Raw genomic sequence first — 22,534 nt, forward strand, 5'->3', positions numbered from 1 at the left:
CAACGGAGAAAAGACAATTTCTTCAATAAGTGGGGCTAGGAAAACTGGACAGCTACCTGTAAAAGAATAAAACTAGAATATTCTCTAACACCATATACAAAAATAAACTCAAAATGGATTAAAGACCTAAATGTAAGACCAGAAGCCATAAAATTCCTAGAGGAAAACAGGCAGAACACTCTTTGACATAAATTATGACAACATTTTTTGCATCTGTCTCCTAATGCAAAGGAAATAAAAGCAAAAATGAATGGGACCCCATTTAACTCAGAAGTTTTTGCACAGCAAAGGAAACTACTGACAAAACAAAAACACAACCTACAGAATGGGAGAAAATAGTTGCAAATGATACAGCTAATTAGGGGGTAAACAATTAAGTACCAGAGTTTCAGGTGCATTGGTTCTGAAACCAGTCCAGCCAACAACCAGAATCTGAGACCCTTAGCCCCCAAATCAGTGAGCAAATAAATCTTGCCAACAACCACATGAGTGAGCCTAGCAGCAGATCCTTCTTCAGCTGAGCCCTGAGGCCACTGCAGGCCCTGCCCACACCCTGACTGCAGCCTATGAGGGACCCTGAGCCGGAAGATCCAGCTGAGCTGTGCCCAGATCCTGACCCACAGAAGCTCTGCAATAATACATGTTTATTGCTTTAAGCTGCCAGATTTCAGGGTAATTTGTTATACATCAATAGATAACTCACAGTGTTTAAGCAAAAGTCTGATTTAAACAAATCTCTTCAGTACTTTTATAGCCCCTATACAGCTCAATCCAAATATTTCTCACATTGTAGTGTAACCACTTCTTTACTTGCTTTTCTTACTCAATACAGAACAAAAATTATTTGTCTCTATAACCCTAATACCAGAAAAGAAAAAGTATCCGGCTTACAACAGGTATTAAATAAATGTCTTATTGGTGAGTATAGCATGGATTTATATAAAGATAAGACCAAATTTTGTTATTTTTCAACAAAATTTGACGTTGTTAAAATTAAGAAAACTAGAAGACAGGGATAGAGACAGAAATTTGGGAGCCACTGCTACAAAGTTAATCTTTAAAGTCATTATCAAAATGATGTTTTAAAAAATGTATTAAACAGTTACTGTGTGCCAAGCAGTGTTTCTAAGTATTTTACACTTATTAACTCATTTAATTGTTATGTCAACTTCTGAGATAATTCCTATTTTACAGATAAGGAAACTGAGGCACAGGAAAGTTAGGTAACTTGCTGGCAGGCACTAGAGGAAGTGACAGCACTTGGAGTCTATCCTTGACAGTCTGGTTTCAGAGCCAATGCGCTCAAACACTCTTAAGTTTACTTAAGTGTTTACCAGGGGGATTGTGTAGTTCCAGAAGAAGTAAAAGCATCTTCAAGGCTTTTAAAGGATAATCACAGTTATGGTTTGGGGAAGGATGGTAAGAGGCAAAGAAGTCAACAGAAGACAAAAATGAAGGGATGCCATGATATTGTTCCTTATATTTGAGGATAAATAGTTAATTAAAATGTCTATTTTGTTCTTGGATTAAATGACTTTTACAGTTTTGCTCCAGACATTTAAGATTGCGTGATGATGCACATTCTATTTCAAAATCCTTTATTCATTTAATAAGAGATTCTTATGACACACTTTCTTAAACAAGCTCAAATACAGAATATCATGTTTGATCATTATGCAATTTTTAAATCAGAGTCTTGCAAAACAGATACATTTAAAAATAAATTTGACATTATAGGTAATATTTCTTTCGACTTGGAATGATTTGCCAAAGTCATACAAGATGAAGACTGCTCTCTTGTCAGTTTTACGATCCACTTATAAACACTGAGAAGACTGGAGATGTGTATAAAGAGGGAGGGAGGGAGTAAATGTAATCATATTTCACGGAGGTGCTTGTGATTCTGACAGAATTTTTAATGTATATTTATAAGGAAAGCAATAAACTTTTAAACTAGTTAATGTACGTCAAATCATTATTAGAAAATCTGAATTTTTATGAATGAATTTTGAATGCTATTTTTAAAAAACTTGTTCATTTAGTATTAGAGTTACATGTAAAATAGAAAAAGAAAAAAAAACTGACTTCTAGGGCTCCGAGCTAAACCTGTAGTGCATTTTTAAACTGGGAAAAATCTTGTGCAAAATGTATTTGGAGCTCCTAATTTTCCCTTCTTTCATTGTCTGCATTTTTGTAAACCACCTCAATTTCTTTACGTGTTGAGAGTAAACTAACAAATACCCAAAAGTCTAATTATTTTGCACATAAAACACAAATTAGTTTTTTAAAAAACAAAATTTAGAAACAACATGTTGGGTCTGGTTAAAAACTGAAGTCTACGGGCTGTTTCTGTATTTCAGACTTCAGTTTAGAATGTTCACATTTTGCTGCAGTTTAGAAAAAATCTGAACTCAATGCAGTGTCATAATGAGTGTCACTGTAACATAATGAGTGTTAATGTAAACACATGCTCCCACACATGTGTATGTAGACTTCTTAATGTGTAAAAACTGTCTGGGGGTGGATCACTAAACTCTATAATTCAAAATAATATGGGATACATCAACATTTATCACAGCATAAAAAATAAAGGCTATATAAAGAAATCATCTGTTGTAAATTATCTGTGATGTGGGAGAAGCAAGTAGTCAACAGTGGGAAAGAAAAAGAAACCCCGAGACTCACGAAAGGGTCACCAGCTCTGTATAATACTCCATCTTGACACAGTCAGAGTCTAGTGGGAAACTCTTTAGAGCCATGTGCAACTTCTTTTTACTTTCATTTATAAAGATTTCCAGTTACCTTTGTCACATGTGCATATACAGATTTTTTTCTCACTAATTAATGACAACTTGTGAATTGTTTTTAAAGTTACTATCAATTATATTTTTCATTTCAGGTCAGTGACATTTCAAGTTAATTAACATGTACTAAGGATCTGGTAATCACATTTTTAAGAGGATAAATTGGCTAAAAGACAAATGTCTTAAAAAAAAAAAAAAACCCTTCTAATCCAGAACCCTCCCATCTTGTTGTTTTTCCAGTAAAGACAAGATAAAATAATTTTTTCCCTCAATCCTTCTAAAATTTTTGAGGTGAGGTGACTAGGAAAGCCTAGACTGCCAGGAAGTTTGTTCCACTATGTACGAGATTGTACCCCCAAAATTTAAGCCTCCCTTTCTTTCGGCTTCAAAGATGGGAGATGGACTTTGTATTATCGTCTGCTAATGAGACCTTTCAGATAATAGAAACCACATGTTAGCTTACTGGAGTGGGAGGTCTTTTTAAAATACTTTTTGTTGAAAATACCCAGCCCTAAAAACACTGTGGCAACACAGGGTCCCTACATCAAAACATGATGGAGGAATGATACTTTCTCTAGTTGTCTGCAAAGAGGGAAGACAGACTGGGGAAAGGAAGAGAATGAAAAGAAGAGATGCGGAAGTAGAGAGGAAACCTCAAAACCTTACTTACACTCCTGAAGGGGCCCCGTCAGGAGTATAGGGAAAATTTTTACTCTAAGTTGAGCCCAGATTTGAGCCTATTCTCCATGTGTATCCAGCAGATGGATTGGATTAGATAAATTTCAAGTCCTTTTGAATCCTGAGATTAATGATTCTGTTGGGGAAATTTGACTTTCAATGCCATCAGTGGTTGAACTGGTAAATAGCTCAATTGACAACATTCTCGTTTGGTCAGCTCACTGTAGAACCATGTTCTTCTGAGGCTACAGTAAGAAAAAGAATGCATAGACACCATTTTTCCCATTCACAGCTGTCAGTTCCCCTAAAGAACCACCAGAATAACCTGTTGACCAAGGAAAGCTAGGTTGAATAGACTTACTGTAGTGAAAGAGAACACCAATTTAACAGAGCTTTAGTGGTGTCTCAAAATGGATAAATTCAGGGATAATATTTATAGAGTTTTAGGGCCTGAGTTGGATGATTTTGAGGCAGCTCATGCAAGGTAAGAAACTGCTTGGGATTGGGCAGAGTTTAATGATATTATAATTTTGGGCTGGTGGTCCCAGTGAAGCAAGGGTCTTGAAACAGACTTTGATGAGCAAGCTATTATAGCTGGTTCAAAGTCTTGTCTTTCAGAAGAAAGCATTTCCTGGAGCAAGTTCTAAGTTATTTTTGCTTATTCTAAGAATTGTTAAACATAAAGACAAAAAAAGTAGTATGTATGGTCCCCCAATTTTTAAACACAGGAACAGGAGTGACATCAGCATCAAGGCCGAATAAGACATCTCTCATCATGTTCCCTCACAACAACAATCTGGCATCCACCCATGGACAGGAGTGCCTTTGTGGGGGCCATGGGATCTAGCACCATTCTGCAAGGGACGTGAGAGGAGTGTCACCCACCTGTGCGTCGGATAATAGGCGTGCAGACCTTGGTCCTGGCTGTGGAACTTGCAGTGGCCTAGGAACCAACTCTAGCCCCTCCTGGCCACTCAGTCACAATTTTAGGAGCCCTGGAAAGCACTGTCACAGACAACCACTGATAGAAGAGAGAGCCTTTGTGGAAGCCCAAGCTTCCAGCACACCACTGGGGAAAAAATACCAGTGTAGATGCATGGGAGAGAATAACAGGAACAGTTTAAGTTCACTCCTTCCCTGAGGCAGCACAGCTTAGGGCCAAGGGAGATCTTCTCAGCCCCTGAATTCTCGTGTGGGGGAAAGTAAGAGTGAATTAGTGAGCACCTGGCCTCCTGAGCTGTATAGTTGCTGCCAAAGAGGCTCATTTCTCTCTTGCCCCATCCAGAGTGTTGAATCATGAGCTGCATGATGGGGGGTGGGGGGGAAGAGGCTGGGAGAATGGTAGGTAGAACACTCAGAGGGCATTAAGGGGATGCAGATCTACTAACCATGTCAGAGACTCCATTGAAATGCCTGCCTATGAGCCAATGGGGACATCTCACTCACAGATCCCCCCGACTACTCATGGACACTCCCAGTGCTCCAGGGGCCCCGCTACACACATTTTCACCTTGTGGCCAGATCCCTGTGCACACTCAATGGCAACAGCAAAAGCAAGCTTTTGCAGACAGCTAATGAGTATACACAGAAAGCCTGCACCAGCCCAAATCTGTGGGCCAGGGAGAGACTACAAACTTGAACTTATATGCCACCTTTAGGAAAGTAAAAGGGAGACTATAAGCGCTTGGTCTGGTGTGTTGTAGGATAGAGAAGGTTTAAAAGCTTTAAAATTCTTGCCACTAGAGGGAGCAAGAAGTGTGAAGCAGGTGCATCCATAGAAGGTCTGAAAAGCCTCAGAATCCCTAGCTGATTGATGAAAGGTATTTCTCTCCCAAAGGAAGTTAGCAAAGGCTAGAGGAGGTGATGGCTATTTCAAATGTGAAGACAGCAACAAAGAACATAAAAGTGAAGAACATAAAAATGAAGAAAACAGAACACCACCAATAGATGACGATAATACTCCAGTAACTGACCCCAAAGATACAGAGATCTCAATTTACCTGATAAAGAATTCAAAATAGCTATTTTGACAAAACTCATCAAACAAGAGAAAAAAGGCAACTCAGTGGAATCAGGAAAACCATACATGAACAAAATGAGTTTAACAAAGAGATAAAAATTATTAAAAAAGAATCAAACAGAAATTCTGGAGCTGAAAAGTACAATGAATGAAATGAAAAATTTGATAAGAGTCAATATAAGAAGAGGATATTACACTCCTGACAAATATGTACCCAATATAGGAGCCCCTAAATACATAAAACAAATACTAACAGACGTAAAGAGAGAAACCGATGGGAATACAATAATAGTAGTAGACTTTAATACCCCACTAACATCAATGGACAGATCTTCCAGACAGAAAATCAATAAGGAAACAGGGATCCTTACAACACAATAGAATAGTTAGACGTAATTGATGTTTTCAGGACGTGATGGCCAAAAAAACCAGAATACACATTCCTTTCAAGTGCACATGAAACATTCACTAGGATAGATGACATACTAGGACATAAGACAAGCCTCAACAAATTTAATAAGACAGAAATTATTTCAAGCATTTTTTCTGACCACAGTGGCATGAAACTAGAAATCAACCACAGAAATAAAAATGAGAAAAAAAAAAAAAAAACTGCATGGAGACTAAACAACATGCTGCTAAAAAACAAATGTGACACTGATGAAATCAAAGAAAAAATTAAAAAACACCTTGAGACAAATGACAGTGAAAACACAACCATATGGAATCTAATGAATGCAGTAAAAGCAATCCTAAGAGGAAATTTCATAGTGATGCAGGCCTTTAAAATACAAGAAAAATCTCAAATAAACAACCTAGCCTACCACCTAAAAGAATGAGAAAAAGAACAAACCAAACCTACAGTCAGCAGAAGGAAAAAAAAGTAATAAAGATTGGAGAGGAAATAAATAGAGATTTAAAAAAAAAGAAAAAAATCAATAAAACCAAGAGCTGGTTCTTTGAAAGGGCAAACAAATCAGCAAACCTCTGGCCAAGCTCACCAAGAATAAAAGAGAGAGGAATTAAATAAAAAAAATGAGAAATGAAAGAGGGGAAACTACAACTGATACCACAGAAATACAAAAAAAAAAAAAAAAAGAGAGAGAGAGAGAGTATACTATGAACAATCACAGGCCAACATACTGGACAACCTAGAAGAAATGGACACGTTTCTAGAAACATAGCCCACCAAAACTGAATCAAGCAGAAATAGATAATTTGAACAGACCGATCACCAGGAGTGAAATAGACACTGTAATAATAATAATAACAACAATAACAATAACAACAACAACAATAATAATACCACCTCTCTGCAAACAAACGTCCAGGACCAGATGGCTTCACTGGGGAATTCTATCAAACATATGAAGAAGAACAAGTACCAATCCTTCTAAAACTCCTCCAAAAGATTAAAGAGAAGGGATCACTCCCAAAGTCATTCTATGAAGTCACCATTACTCTGATACCAAAACCAGACAAAGACACTACCAAAAAAGAAAATTACAGGACACTATCTTTTATGGACATAGATACAAAAATTTTCAACAAAATGTTAGCAAACGGAATCCAACAACACATAAAAAAGATCATACACCATGATGAAGCTGGGTTTATCCCAGGATTACAAGAATGGTTCAATGTATGCAAATCAATTAATGTGATATACCATATCAGCAAAAGAAAGGACAAAAACTGCATGATCATCTCAACAGATGCAGAAAAAGCATTTGATATAATCCAACATCTAATCATGATAAACACCTTTGCATATTTTAACATAACAAAAGCTATTTGTGACAAACCCACAGCCAGCATAACACTCAATGGTGAAAAGCTGAAAGCCTTCCTGCTAAAATCTGGAACGAGACAAGGACGCCCACTCGCCCCACTTCTATTCAACATAGTAGTGGAAGTCCTAGTCACAGCAGTCAGACAAGAGAAAGAAATGAAAGGGATCCAAATTGGAAGCGAAGAGGTAAAATTGTCATTATATGCAGATGACATGATACTATATATAGAAAATCGCAGAGGTGCTACACAAAAACTACCAGAGCTGATAAATGAATTCAGCAAGGCAGCATTTCTTTACACTAACAATGAAATATCAGAAAATGAAAGTAAAAAAAAAAATCCCTTTTAAAATCACATCAAAAAATAAATGAAGGACTTAGGAATAAACCTGACCAAGGAAGTGAAAGACTTACATGCTGAGAACTATAAAACATTGATATAGGAAATTAAAAATGATTTAAAGAAATGGAAAGAAATCCCATTATCTTGGATTGGAAGAATTAATACTGTTAAAATGACTGTATTACCCAAAGCAATCTATAAAGTGATCCCTATAAAAATACCCATGACATTTTTTACAGAACTAGAACACATAAACCTAAAGTTTATATGGAATCACTAAAGACCCAGAATTGCCATAGCAGACATGAGGGAAAAGAACAAAGCTGGAGGCATAACCCTCCCAGACTTCAGACAATACTACAAAACTACAGTAATCAAAACAGCATGGCTTTGGCAAAAAAAGAGACATGTGGTTTGAGGGAACAGAATAGAGACCCCAGAAATAAATCCACAAACCCAAGGTCAATTAATCTTAGACAAAGGAGGCAAGAATATACAATGGAGAAAAGACAGTCTCTTTGGCAAGTGATGCTGGGAAAGTTTGGACAGCTGCGTATAAATTAATGAATTTAGAGCACTCCCTGACACCATATACAAAAATAAACATAAAATGGCTTGAAGACTTAAACATAAGACAGGACACCATAAATCTCTCAGAAGAGAACATAGGGAAAACATTATCTGACAAAATTCATAGCAATGTTTTCCTGGGTCAGCCTCCCAAGGCAATATAAATAAAAGCAAAAATGAACAAATGGGACCTAATCAAATGTACAAGCTTTTGCACAGCAAAGGAAACCATAAAACAAAATGAAAAGACAATCTATGGATTAGGAGAAAATAATTGCAAATGATGTGACTGACAAGGACTTAATTACCAGAATATATAAACAGCTCATAGAACTCAATAACAAAAAATAAACAACCCAATCAAAAAATGGGCAGAAGACCTAAATAGACATCTTTCCAAAGAAGACATACAGATGGCCAACAGGCACATGAAAAGATGCTCAATATTGTTAATTATCAGAGAAATGCAAATCAAAACTTCTAAACTTTTAAAAATGTTGTATTTAAGCACTTGTTTAAAGCACCCAGTGCTGATGGGAATCCTTGCATCATTACTTAAGTTACAAGTTTCAGAAGATTGATTTAGCCTTGTAGTTTTTGCCTCTCCTTGTGTTCCAGAGCCATTCAAGTTAATTCCACATGCTTGGGGTCAGTGAATCTCTGGAGTTTGTCTTGACTGAAATATGGGAGAAGTAACCTGGGAGGAATCCTGAGAATCTGCGAGAGCAGTGGTTTCCACGCCTTTTGGATCGTGGATCCCATGAGTAAACGCGATTGTGAGCACACTCCCACACAGGTACAATTTTAAATTTATAAATTATAACCTATATTACTATATTATACATATTATAAAAGATATGTAGTCTACAAATAGAAAACAGTGAGATAAGATAAAATACTTTAAAAAGAAAATTTAACACTACATTTATTAATGGTACACCATACCTTTTATCCTCAAATTGTAGAGAACTGATGTCTAGACAGTTGGTTTATAAATGGTTTGTGAATTAAACTGACTTCGCACTATCATTTGCTAATATTGAAAAGTATAACAAACATTTAGGGCTAGATCCATTGTTTATAATAATGATATATATCCATATTTCAATTAGTCTTTTTGAAAAATTTTACTTTCTTTTGTTGGCCTACATATTGGCAGAATTGATTGGATCACCATTAATTTTGTAGTTTGGCTGAAAAGGAGCTCCTTCATGGAGCAGAAAAAATATTCTGCCTTCTTAAAAATTTTATTCTTGCATTCTAAGTATTATCATCAATCCGAAGCTTCTTTTCAGGAGCCTTTTGAAGCTATTGGTCCACTAGTGAGTGTTAATTTAGTTAAACTAGATGATATAATCTGTAAGTCTGCTTAACCACCCATGCAAAACAGCAACATGTCGTGATACTCAGAAAACAACACAAGAGCAAAGATGCCGTCATGACCCCTCAACACAGTAGAGTGCAGACTGAAGCATCAACTGAGTGACGGTACTTGTCTGCCAAGTATTAGTAAAGCACAACTTCTTTCTTATTTTTAAAGACAGAAACAGATAAAAATGAGAATCCCGATGTATGTATTTTCCACCCAGAGCTGTGTACACTCGGGTTTGGAGACCACTGTACCAGATCTCTCTGGGGTTCATCCAAGTTCCCAGTAAGACCCGGGCCAGGATGGGTTATGCAGAAGGGACACAAGAACATAAACAGACAGCCCTGCTGCAACCAAAGAACTCTAATTTCATTTTTAGTATATTTTACACATTAAGCTTTATGGTACATTTTATTAGAACAAAGGACTACACAGCTAAGGCATGTTTGAAACTTTTCTGGAGAATCCTAGAGGTCCACGACCCACAGTTCTGACAAACGTTTGAAACTGAACACTCAACAGTAAAGTTGCAAAGACAGTCTTTTACTAAAGAGCTAAATATACCAGTTTTTCCCCCAAGATCATGGGTTTTACGTTTGTTTTATTTTTCTTACATGCAAAATCACAGCCTTAGATCTAAGAGAGAAAATACTTCTGGCTAAACATGCTACAAAAGTTCTGAATGTAATTAAATGCTAAATAAAGCACTGGTTATAAAATACTTTACATTTTTTTCTTAATTGAGACATTAAAAAAGTTAAAAGTTTTAAACATTTTAGAAACAGATCATATTAAAACAAAGCTTAAAAAAGGATATGGTTCTTTCAATATTTCAGTGAATTTAATCTTTATTTGTCTAGAGGTTTTGGAAATACCAGTTAGCTCATGCATCTGAAGATAATATAAAATCAGTGGACTCTGACCTCCAAAATTGAAGAGAACACGATTAAACTCTGGACCACTACTGCTATAATGGGACTGCAAGGGGAAGAAAACAAAATCAAGTCAATTATTACTTTTGTGTATTTTTAAATAACTGTAAATAAAATATAACTGCATTATAAGTTCAATTACTATCTGCTATATTAAAATAAAGGGAAATTCTACAAAGCATCTTCTTAATGAAAGGAATTTACTAAAGTCTGAGACTGAGTATGTGCACTAAGGCTCTGCTAGCCTTTTTATTTATCAGCAAGCTTAAAGACAGGCCAGCAGAGAGTATTAGAAAGGGAAAAGAATGAGTGGAGTCCCAGAAAAGGGGGAAGGAAAAATATGAAGAAATAATGACTGAAGCTTTCCCAGTTTTATGAAAAATACATCCAAGAAGCTTAACTCCAAGTAGGATAAATTCACATCAAGACACACGTTAGTCAAAGTGTTCAAAGACAAAGACAAAAAGAAAAATCTCAAAAGCCACAAGAGAAAAACAACGTATACAAGAACCCCAATAAGAGTAGCAGGGGATGTCTCATCAGAACAAAGGAGGCCAGAAGGCCATCAAAGTCCTGATGAGAGTAACTGTTGACCACAAATCCGTGTCAAGGAAACAACCACCATAAATGTAATGACTCCAATATTCTGCTACTGATTTCTTGTGGGAAGCAAGGTGAGTATAGCCACCACTCATCTGCTGTCTTTTCTCAATTTCTGTAATGCCTAGGTAAGAGATTTATTGTTGATTCCACTTCCTGTGGGGAAATAAGATGTTATTCTCATTTATATTTACTGATACCTAAAGTTATCTTGTGTTTCTTTTGCTTCTGGTCACTTTTTCATTGTATTCATTCATAGATGCTCCATAATTATTTCAAATAGTGGGACTATTGTAATCAGAAGCAGTTCTTTGATGGTGAAAACTTAATGTAAGTATCAGATGCGTTTTCAATGATGTAAATCATTTACTTCATCTTAGTCTTCCATAACAAATTCACATCAGGTTACATCCAGCCTGATCTTAAAAACTCCATGCAAAACCAGACCAAGCCCCATCTAGTTTAAAAGTTAAATCCTGCCTGTCTAGAAAGATGTTTTATGACCATCTTCCTGGCTTCAGTCTTGGGTATTATAAGATAGGAACTCTATCTTACTGAAGTTTTAGAAATAGACATTTTTTAATTTTTCTGCGGTTATCAGTTTTTAAACTGGAAAAGTATACAGCTCCTTCTTCCTTTACAAGTATCTCTGATTTTTTTAAAGGATAGTTGAATCAGGGAAGAGTGGAAGTGGGTATTAAATGTAACTCCAGTGTTTTGTGGAACCTTAGCCACTTTCTTGGATACTTTAAGTTCTCAAGTTGTCCAGAGTACTCTCGGTAAAGACATTCCAAATAGCCAAAATGATTAATAGAAGCCCCATTGCTTCCAATTACTCCACAGAAGACAATGGCAGGAAACTGTCAGAGAACTTTTAAGATTCCACAAAACAAGATTTTTATAATCAAAAGGCAACTTAGTACTAAATTTGAAGAACCAAGTAGTCCTAAAAACTTTGGAAGGGTCATAAGGGATGAACAAGAAAGTCCAAGAGATGGTTTCAGTTTTTCTGTTAGTTTATTAAAGGATAACTGCTGACAATGACTAGAAAGCTAACCTTTGATTTTTGAGGTTTGAATGTGCGTCCTGTCAATGCTCTCACAGGCATTGGGAACCCATAAGCACTCATTCTGTCCAGCGTTTGGACAATGCTAGTGCTTAGAAAATTTTCCTTTACATTGAAGTGAAATATGTCTCCCTACAGCTTTCACTTATTGTAAGTGTTACTTTTTGGTATCTGTCGGTAAAAAAAACTTTTTTGAGCCACAAAGAAAAAATCAAATCCTGTTTTCCAACAGTAGTTCTCTACATATTTGAAAAGTTATTATGGCCTCCAGCATCTTTTCCAGTGGAAATGCCTTTAAATAGTTTGGCCATTGCTCAAACATTATGGTTTCAGAGTGCTTCATCATTCCAATTATTTTCTGTTAAATATGCTTCTGTTTGTCTACACCCTTTTACAATGCAGGGCTCCAAAAGGAACATTATACATAGTCATTGTCTGATCAGCACAGAGTAGCTCCCATACATTTAAAATGGCCCATGAATATAGAAGATTTTGGAGTCAACAGCATTCTACTATTGACAAATACAGAGCTTACTGTTAAAAATGATTCCCAAATCTTTTTAAATGCCTCTGATCCAAGGCTTTACTATCCTATACTTATGCAGTTACAATTTTGGACATTTATAGTTTTTCAGCAGTAATAGTTTATCTTCTAAGACCAGGACTGTTACTCTAGCCTGTTGTAAACTTTTGGTCACCCAATGTATCCATAATTATTCCAAGTTTTATGACTTCTACATAGATAATAAAAATGGCAACCACATTTTTATGCAAGTTGTTGATAAAACAGTGCACATGAGGCAAGGCCAATGATGCAGCAGTGTGGGGCACTACCAAAGACATACCCTGCAGTCTGCTTTCTATGTTTTAACAGTGTCACCTGAAAAAGGTTATTCAGTCAGTTACAAAACCATCTGTCTACATCGCTTCAACTAGTAAGCAAAGTATAAAAGACCATTTTGAGTGCTTGCTGAAGCTCAGATCTGCAATTTCTATGACACATCCCTGATTTCTAAATCTAGCAATCTTGCCCTCTTCCTCCACTCACACCCACTCTCCTTCCCCCACCCCCTACAGCCAAGATGATATATTATCATCTACCCCAAACTGAATCCTAGAGGTCTCTAGTCTAAGTACTTACAAAACATCCTTGGCAGCACTGTGAAGGCTGGAAGAGATTCCATATACCTGGATTATTAAACACCAGGAAATATATGAATACTGACTTTCAGAAAGTGGCTTTTGTATAGGCGTAAGTTAAAATTTAAAATAATGGTCAGACTTGACTAGATAGTTCAGACAATGTTTCAGCAATAAAAACTACAACAGACTGAAAGTCTAACTGTCTAACAATCTAAGAGATCAAATTCAGAAGTTGAAGACAACAGCCTCATCAAATCTTGGCTAAAGCGACACAAGGTAGCAAGTCCCTAGGATCTCTGTTTGGGAGGTACCTTCAGGAATGTGGAGAAACTAAGCATTCAAGACTGAAGAGTAAAGTATCTACCTGTGGTCAGTTACTCCAGGACCATGGTTTAAGAGGCAGGGACAGATCACTCACTGCTGAAGAGTCCTTTGAAATTTTCCCTGCAAGTCTGACTGATGCTTACTGAGATCAGGGCCGTGTTTGTACATCAACCCAAGGAGAAGCAGTGCCAGAAGTATGAGAAAAAGATAAATGCTGTTCTTTCTCCTTAGAGATGAGGATAGTTTCAGAAATATGACTTTTTCATATTAAGATAAACCTTTCCAACAAATCTCTTCTGATCATTAAATTTTTTCTAAAATATATATCAAGAATGTAATAACCAACATTGTCCATGTGAGATTGTTCACTTAATTATATTGGAAATTAAAGAAATAAGAATATTTTTATAATTATTATACTCCAAACCTTTGTTGGTAGTCTTGATAATCTTGATTCTTCCTTAGATGTTAACACTGTATATGCTTTTTGGTTCTTTAAAACTTTTGTCATATTGAAGTCTATAGCTAAAACAGAAAATGAAATATTTCTTTAAATTCTGTTTCTTTTCCTTCACAAAAGGCATGATATACCTCCTTTTTCCTAGCAGTGCACCCTAAACATGGAGAGAGGTAAAGATGTATGAAAAGTTAGGATATTGTTATAGCTTGTCCCCATCAGAGGACTATTCAATCTCATTTTTACTTAATAGAATTTATGAAATTCATTCACTTATGCTATCTCGTCATCCTCACAAACCATTCTGTAAGTAACATTTCCTACAACTTAGAGATGAGAAAACTAAAGTGCAGGAAACTCTGTGACTTTTTTCAAGAGTAAGTCTTGGTCTACCATTTATTAAGAGTAGAGGGAGAGGATGCAGACCTAGGTTTTTGCTTTTAAGTCCAGACCTCCTTCCATGACCCTCTAGTTAATTATACAATAGGAGGCTTGGGTCTCTGCATGTTATAGCCCACCTTTCCACCTACTGACAACACACTCAGATAAGGAAAGACTTGGTAATTTTTCCCTCGATCAGCATAAATATGCATAAGGGTACCCAGGGAACCTTATCTTTAAGGAGAACAACATGATTTAATTAGCTATGTCAATCAGCCTAAAAACACAAGCTAGTTATTAAGGACACAAAGCAGAGCAAACAGGTGATTTGAGAAGTCTGTTCCAGGTTCTGGCACTGATAACTGATACCAGTTACCAGATAAATGAAGCAGATCTGGAGACTGTGATGTTGATGACAAAGAGTTGAAGAAAGTCACTTGGATTGATTTTTGACATTACACATGAAAAAATATCAGATATTAACTTGAAATACTAGAGACAAGGAGGCATTTATCTCCAGCACAGATTAAAGAATTGCTTAGCAAGAAACCTGTATTTTAAAATTTTGAGTGGAACCAAAGTTAGATTACTTTGGGAGTTAGAATAGGCAAGAAAGGTAATGAACATTAAAATTTCTCTTCTTTAAAAACTTGCTTAAAAGCATACAGTCTATTATGGAGGGGAATCTGTCAATACCTACCAGAAATACAGACATATTTCCTCTTTGACTCAGCAATCCTTCTCCCAAAAATACATGCTATACAAGCTTTCAAATAAGTATAAAAAAACATATGAACAAGTTTATGGCATAATTTGTAAAATTTTAAGATTTTAAACAATCCCTGTATTTATCAGTCAGGAACTGGTTGAAAAAACTAAGGCACTCATAATTGACGCTATACGATGAGCTGTAAAGAGAGATGAGCAAGATCTCCATACTCATGTGAAGATATCCATAGGTCGTATCATTACGTGACGAGAGCAAGCTGAACAGTGTATAGAGCATATTGCTTGACTGAATGTATACAGTAAGCTATGTTCAATGTAAAAGGGACAGAAGAAAAATATCTGTTATATTTGCCTTCATTGGTATAAAGAAACACTGGAAAGTTAAACAAGAAAGGAATAAAAATACTCTCTTTGGGAAGAATAATTGAAAAAAGAAAACTTGCTCAATTTTGAATCATTCTTAAATATATAGTTAGGTGATATTACTTAATTTCTTGTCTCTTAGAACAGATATGGTATTAATAACAAAAAGACCTCTACTTCATGTCTACCATACCCACAATAAAAGCCTCAGATTACTTGACCTTTGTGGTAGAACTACTGTCAGCAGATTAATATCAGGCCAAGATTCTAAGCTCAGAGTAATGGCAATAGACACACACAAAAAAACAAGAGACTAGTGAAAACACAAAGCAAAGAAAGCAAAGAAATTTTAGAAGTACAAGAGTCAAGGAAAAAAATTGCAAAAGAAACCTACATAAAAGAAAAACCCCACTCAGATATGGTAAGAGTAGTAAGTAATCTTAAAATCACTGTATTTATTAGCTTTTTTTCTCCTATGTTCCTCTAATCTGTTGATTTATTTTGGGTAAAAATATTAATGTTTTCCCTCATTAGAGTTTTTATATCTCTTCTGTTCTCAGCATCTCTGAACACTTGGGAAGATCACCTGAAACACCAAAATCGACTTTATTTGATAAAACTATAAGAAAGTATGTCTCAGTTGTTTTTACTAAGTCCTCAGAAATTTCAGGAGTGAGAAACTATTCCAGTCTTACTCCACCTATACTGGGAAATTTTCATTTTCATAATTACCCCCTTTTTATTTCTGGGATATTATACACCTTAAAAGGGAGACACTTACGCAACTAAGTATAGTTATTTTTAGCCACTTCCGTAGTTTTTATTCTAATAGTTTTTCTGAGACGTAAATAACTCATATCTCAGAGAAATTAAAGTTTATGCAGGCCTTATATAATACTATATATAAATAAACTACAGAAAACAGAAAAATGTTACTCAGAGATCTACTTTAGAATATAACTAACAAATTAAAACTACACTCAGAAAGAGACTTTCATCCAGCACTAAAATGTAAGGGGAAACAAAGGAAAGAGTAAAACACAAGTAGTCATTACATAAAATGAATGTGATTTGAGCAAATAAGAAAATACAAACGCAATTTTGTTTTTAGTAGTATAGGAAAATGGTAACATTATTTCAGAGGAAGTATTGCATGCTCATGAGTATCTGCTCGCTGTCTTATTGTGTATATTTTCTTATCATGCCTCCCAGATTTTTTTAGATCCTTATACACATACTTCCCCAAGTCCCTTCAGTCTCGCCATCTGCAGACCCTGTCATTGGTTTGTGTAAATGTTAGACCTCAAACAACTTACATCTATCTACAAAGCAATATAGAGAACCAACCTCCCACCTTTCTGTATGCAATTCATGTTTTAAATTGGCAAACTGAAGCATTCGGGATGTCTTTACAATGCTCTAAAATAAAATAAAATTTCTTATCCTAGTAATGTTATGTTAACATAATACATGTAATTGTGACTAGCCTCCCAGAGAGGTAATAGAGTTCAAGTGCTTATAGATGCACTTTGTTAACAAAGAAGTGCTATGTACAGGTAAGGGATCACTAGCATCCTTGGGTCACACCAACTGTGAAATAAATTTAGCGTGCCCAAGAACGTGAAGATTTTATGTATAACAGTGATTCATATTATATTTGGTTCCCAAGGAAAATACCATATTATTACTTTATTTTGATATTTTTAGGAGTTTACGTCTTTCTACTACTTTTTATTATAAATTATATCTATCTAAATCATTGCTCACACAAATTACAGATGCAAGACACAAGTGACTAGCTTTTAAAGTATTTCCATGGCTTTTGTATAAAAAGGTAAGTGGCAAATATCTGAAATGAAAAGGTGGTATAATTACGAACTAAAATTCTGTGGCACCAAACATTGCAAACGCAACGTAAAACAGAATAGCTTTTAAGCTTGATTTGATCAAAGGTATTATTGAAGGAAACTGGACCCATTTAAAATCCTTCCTGTAGGATGGAAAACATTAAAAAAAATCAACCACTAAATGGGCTCTAAAGCAAAAATTGGAACATACTAATCCGGCAAATTATTTCCCCCATCATCTGTAAACGTATCTACCTAAGAACTTTTAAAAGATACAAAAATTAAGACCAATTTTATTGCAGTGTAGTACAAATTATGCTTGTCAAAAATCATAAAATAGAAAGGAACTGAGATCATCTTTATTTTATAACCAAGCCTTGACAGTCTTGACTGGTGTCATAAAAATTCTTTACATTGTTTGAATTAGTGACTATATGAACTTATTATTGATATGTTGTATGTTGAAACCATGTTCCCACCATTCCGAATCTAAAAATGTCCTATACAAGAGAAGAAGGGCAGGGCACTGGCTCTTGTGGCTGCTGCCCAGAAGACACATCCCTTGATAGACTGGCTCTCATAGCCAGTGGGGCTTGTGTTCATGGGTTCAGTGGGACAATAGCAAACAAAGAAATAGTTCTTAACTGGCTAACATCTCAGGGCTCAGTGCAGAAGGAGAAGACAGAAAACCCTATCTCCCAGTTGTCCACTGAAAGAGATATATTTGCATACTTTCAAAGCTGCTGCCTGAGGGTCTGGCTTCCAAAAAGCCTAAATCTAGGTGCTGACTGAGATCCTTTCCTTTGGGACACTGACAGTGCTTGTCACACTCTTAACTATTGGGAGCCACTAAGAACAAAGCAGGCTACTTGGACAACCACAAAGGTTTTAGAGACAGACAAGAGCTAGGGCCAAGTTGAAGGATAAGGTTCATCTCCTACAAGAGGCAACTCCTTCAAGACTGGGAGAGGGGGCTGTTTTATCTAATGCACAGTAACCAACACTGAGAGTGAAGGAAAATGAAGAAACAGAGGAACATGTTCCAAATAAACGAACAAGATAAAGCTTCAGAAAAAAATACCTTGCAGAAACAGATACATTAAGAAATGAGAAAAATCTAAAATCAACAACTTAACTTTACATTTCAAGAAACTAGAAAAAGAACAGACTAAGCCCAAAGTTAGTAGAAGGAAGGGGATAAAGGTCAAAGTGTAAATAAAGGAAATAGAGACTAAAAAGACAATAAAAAAGATCAATGAAACTGAGAGCTTTATTTTGAAAAGATAAACAAAATTGACTAAGAAAAACATAGAGAGGACTTAAATTAAGTCAGAAATGAAAAAGATGTTATAGTTGATACCACAGAAATACACAGGGTCATAAGACACTACTATAAACAACAAATGCCAACAAATTGGATAACCTAAAAGAAATGGATAATTTCCTAAAAACCTGCAACTACCAAGACTGAATTAAGAAGAAACAGATAGCCTGAATAGACCAAGAACAAATAAGAAAATTGAAGTGGTAATAAAAATTCTCCCAGCAAAAGAAAGCACAGGGCCAGATGATGTCATGGCTGAATTCTATCAAACATTCAATGACATATTAATACCAATCCTTTTGAAACTCTTCCAAAATGTAGAAGCAGAGGGAATACTTCCAAACTCGTTTTATGAGGCCAGCATTACCCTGATACCAAAGCCAGACAAAGACACCAGAAGAAAAAACTATAAGCCAATATCTCTGTTGAACACAGATGCAAAATTCCTCAGTAAAATACTAGCAAAGAAAATTCAGCAACATATCAAAAAGATTATACACCATGACCAAGTGAGATCCATCCCTGTGATTTTAAGCTGGTTTATTTCAAGCAAGTCAATTAGTGTGATATACCACATGAGCAGAATTAAAGATAAAACCACATGATCATCTCAATAGATGCTGATGAAGTATTTGACAAAGTCCAACATTTATTCATGATAAAAACTCTAAAAAAAATAGGTATAGAAGGAAATTTCCTGAACATAATAAAGGTGGTTTAGGTTTTAGATCCAAGATTTAAAAAATTAGATAATAATACATATTGAAGTGTTAATATTTTTCTTAAATCTTCCTTAATTTTCTTGCTGTGTTTTTTATACATTCTCTATAGTTACTTGGACAGGATTTTTTTAATTTAATGGAACATTCCTTTATTGGGACAATAGTTTGCAAGTATCATTCTATAAATATTATTCTATTTTTCAGACCATGGCTCTTGTTTTTATTAGAAAAATATCACAGCTACACTCATGGTGAATGTTCCACCAGTGGCAGAAAATTTCGAGACCTTGATCTTCCGCTAAAAACTGCTCTGAAAGCATTTGAGCCATCTCTGCAGGTACATCCCAAGAGAGATCTACTCAGAGTTTGGCAGACTTCTCATCCAGGCCAGGTCTTCTCTCCTTTTCACTAGAAGAGTGGATCTAATGCCCACTTGATCAGTAGTTCAAAGCACATGCACGTGAACTTAACTTGCATTCCTGAGGCAGAGTAGCGTATGAGTTAAGCGTAGAGGCCTTCAAGTCACATAGAGCCTGTGTCTAACTTGGACACAGATTTAAATGCCAGCCCTGCCATCTGCAGACTAAGTAACTTTGGGCAAATTAAATTCTTTGAGCTTCAGTTTTTTCAGATATAATTTGGAGATAAGAGTAATGATTAACTTATAAACTTGTTAACTGGATAAAAATGAGATCATATATGCAGATCACAGAATTCTGTAAAGATTATATAAATGTCAGAAAATACCGTTACTACTATTATTTCTTAAGGAGCGTAAGTTCAAATGCACTATTACTTCACACTTACAAGAGCTTTGTTGAGAGAAAATACTGAAAATATTCAGGAGTGGTTGAGTCTTATCTATTCCTTTAGAAAATCTGAGACGTATTCTCGAGATAGATCAGCAAAGCACTATGTATCAGAACTGAGTTTTTTGGCTACTTGTACATCCATTTTTTTACCAGATTGTACTTTGTCTTTATGCCTTTGTTACAGCCTTGAATCTAGCTGTATTTACTATATTAACATAGTTCACTACATTACACAGCTTTCCTACAGAGAGCGTATTAATCAATTGAGCTGTTCAGAAGTATTCACCATTTTATCCTCCCAAGGCACATGGTAGGACTCAACATCTACTCTCTTTGAAGATAAGTACAGCATTGCAGTTTGCTCTGGGCAATGAAATAATGAAATAATGAACTTGATTACAACTATATATGTAATTTCCAGTGACCCACTTTCCACTTAAGTCTAACTTCCTCATTTGTAAAAGTGAGGTCTTTAAAACATTTTTTGAATATTTAAAAACAAGATATTTATTATTAGATTTTGAAGCTTCAATATGGATATGATTTCTAATAGGGTTTTACAAATACTGAAAATTGTTTCCAGACCTTCTATCTTCTTTTAAGGCTCTTTGGAGATTCATAAGAACTCCACTTGATTTGATGATTTGATGATTGCAGTTTCCATCCAAGGAGGTAGAAAATTCAGTGACTTCTCAAAAATGAAAATTAACATTAAATTACAAGTCTTGATTATTCTTATTTACTTTAAAAATGCTTAAGAGAGTTTTAAAAAGACATAGAAAACATTTTTGTATTTAAATAAGCGTTTTCAAACAAAGTAACACGATGAAGCAGTGTGACAGGTTTCCCTCTGTCATTTGGCAAACTGGATTAGAAGGCAATCTCTAGAATTCCAGACGTGTTGTGGAAATATGATCATTTTACTTTACAGTCAGGCTAAACTGCATTCAACTAGGAGTCAAGGGATCTAGGTTCTAGCTGCCATTTTGCACCATGTGATCCTAAATACTCTCAACTTCTGGGTATCAGAAGCCCCATCACAAAATGAAAGGGACTGAATCAGGTCATCCTGAATATTCTTTTCAGCTCTGTTACTTTGTAATGCCATGAAATCAGAGCAACATGTTCCCAGCTGTTTGGGACCAAGGATTTTAGAACTTCGATTCATAGTACTTTTAATCCTCCTACTTCTTTTTTGAGTCCTATTCTTATTATATATATTTTCAACATTCTGTGTATTTATATATATTTTATTTTTTATTTTTCAAATTGTAGTATAGCTGATTTGTAGTGTCAGGTGTACAGCAATCTATATTTTCCTTTTTAACAGCCTCTTCATCATTAGCAATAACAAAGTTTCTCAAGGACATATTTTTCATTTCTTGCTTTTATTTATTTATTTATTTATGACTTGTTTTTCAGTTTCTCCAAGATCTCTTCTGGAGTTGTGGAGGCCAAAAGCTTCACTACTTTTTCACAAGATCTACCACCCTTATCCAAAACCACACCACTTTTCCTGAGTTCTAAGATCTTGGAAAGATACAGGTGGAGCTCAGCCTCTTCTTCCAACCGAGGTGCTACAATAGCTACACTTACAGCCTCAATTGTCAAATCTGTCACAGCATTTTGTTTGGAACCAGGTGTGGCATGGATGGCTATGGTGACACAACCTTTAGGATCAACTGCCACAGGACACCTAAGGGAGGAAGGAATCTCTCAATTTCCTTGCTCTGGTCTTTACCTTTGTTCATCGCACCAGCTTTCTCACGCATCTAAGCGCCCTAAGGGAGCTGGGCGCCCCGAGCACCAGGTCCTTCCCTGAGCTGCCTCACCTATCGCCGAACTGCAGCATCCTCGCCAAAGAGTTTAAAACATTTTTAAAATTTGCTCACATTATGTTCCCCATTTTAAATTACATGAATTAAATCATAAGAGAATAGATTAAATTAACCTAATTCTATACAGTGGGGAAAAAACCTACAAATGTGATTTCTTGAACCTAAATCTGCTATTTACCATTTATTCATGCATTGCTTCAAGAAATATTTCTTGTAGACTATGTGAAAAACACTACAAGTTTCAACAGAAGTACAGAACACAGTTGCTGGCTTCAGTAACCAATTGTAATCAAATAGGTTGACAAAACATATGCAGGTAATACTTGTAGAAAATCCAACATCTGTTGCAAAATTAGCACAAGATAAAGAGGAAAACAGACTGTATCAGAAATAAAACTTTAAGGATGAAATAGATTGTT

General features: G+C 35.6%; 1 protein-coding gene across 1 annotated transcript in view; it reads right to left on the bottom strand.

Moving 5' to 3' along the window:
* FAM227B (family with sequence similarity 227 member B) overlaps positions 1-22,534 on the bottom strand; it is a 195,662-nt gene that overhangs the window by 19,482 nt on the left and 153,646 nt on the right. Inside the window, exons 12-13 of the mRNA XM_045524290.2 lie at positions 14,070-14,167; positions 10,393-10,555 (exon numbers count right to left, since the gene is read on the bottom strand). Of these exons, the coding sequence (XP_045380246.2) occupies positions 10,393-10,555; positions 14,070-14,167 (261 nt within the window). The remainder of the gene's footprint in view (positions 1-10,392; positions 10,556-14,069; positions 14,168-22,534) is intronic.

The sequence above is a fragment of the Camelus bactrianus genome, chromosome 6 (assembly GCF_048773025.1).
Source record: "Camelus bactrianus isolate YW-2024 breed Bactrian camel chromosome 6, ASM4877302v1, whole genome shotgun sequence".
Taxonomy (NCBI): Eukaryota; Metazoa; Chordata; class Mammalia; order Artiodactyla; family Camelidae; genus Camelus; species Camelus bactrianus.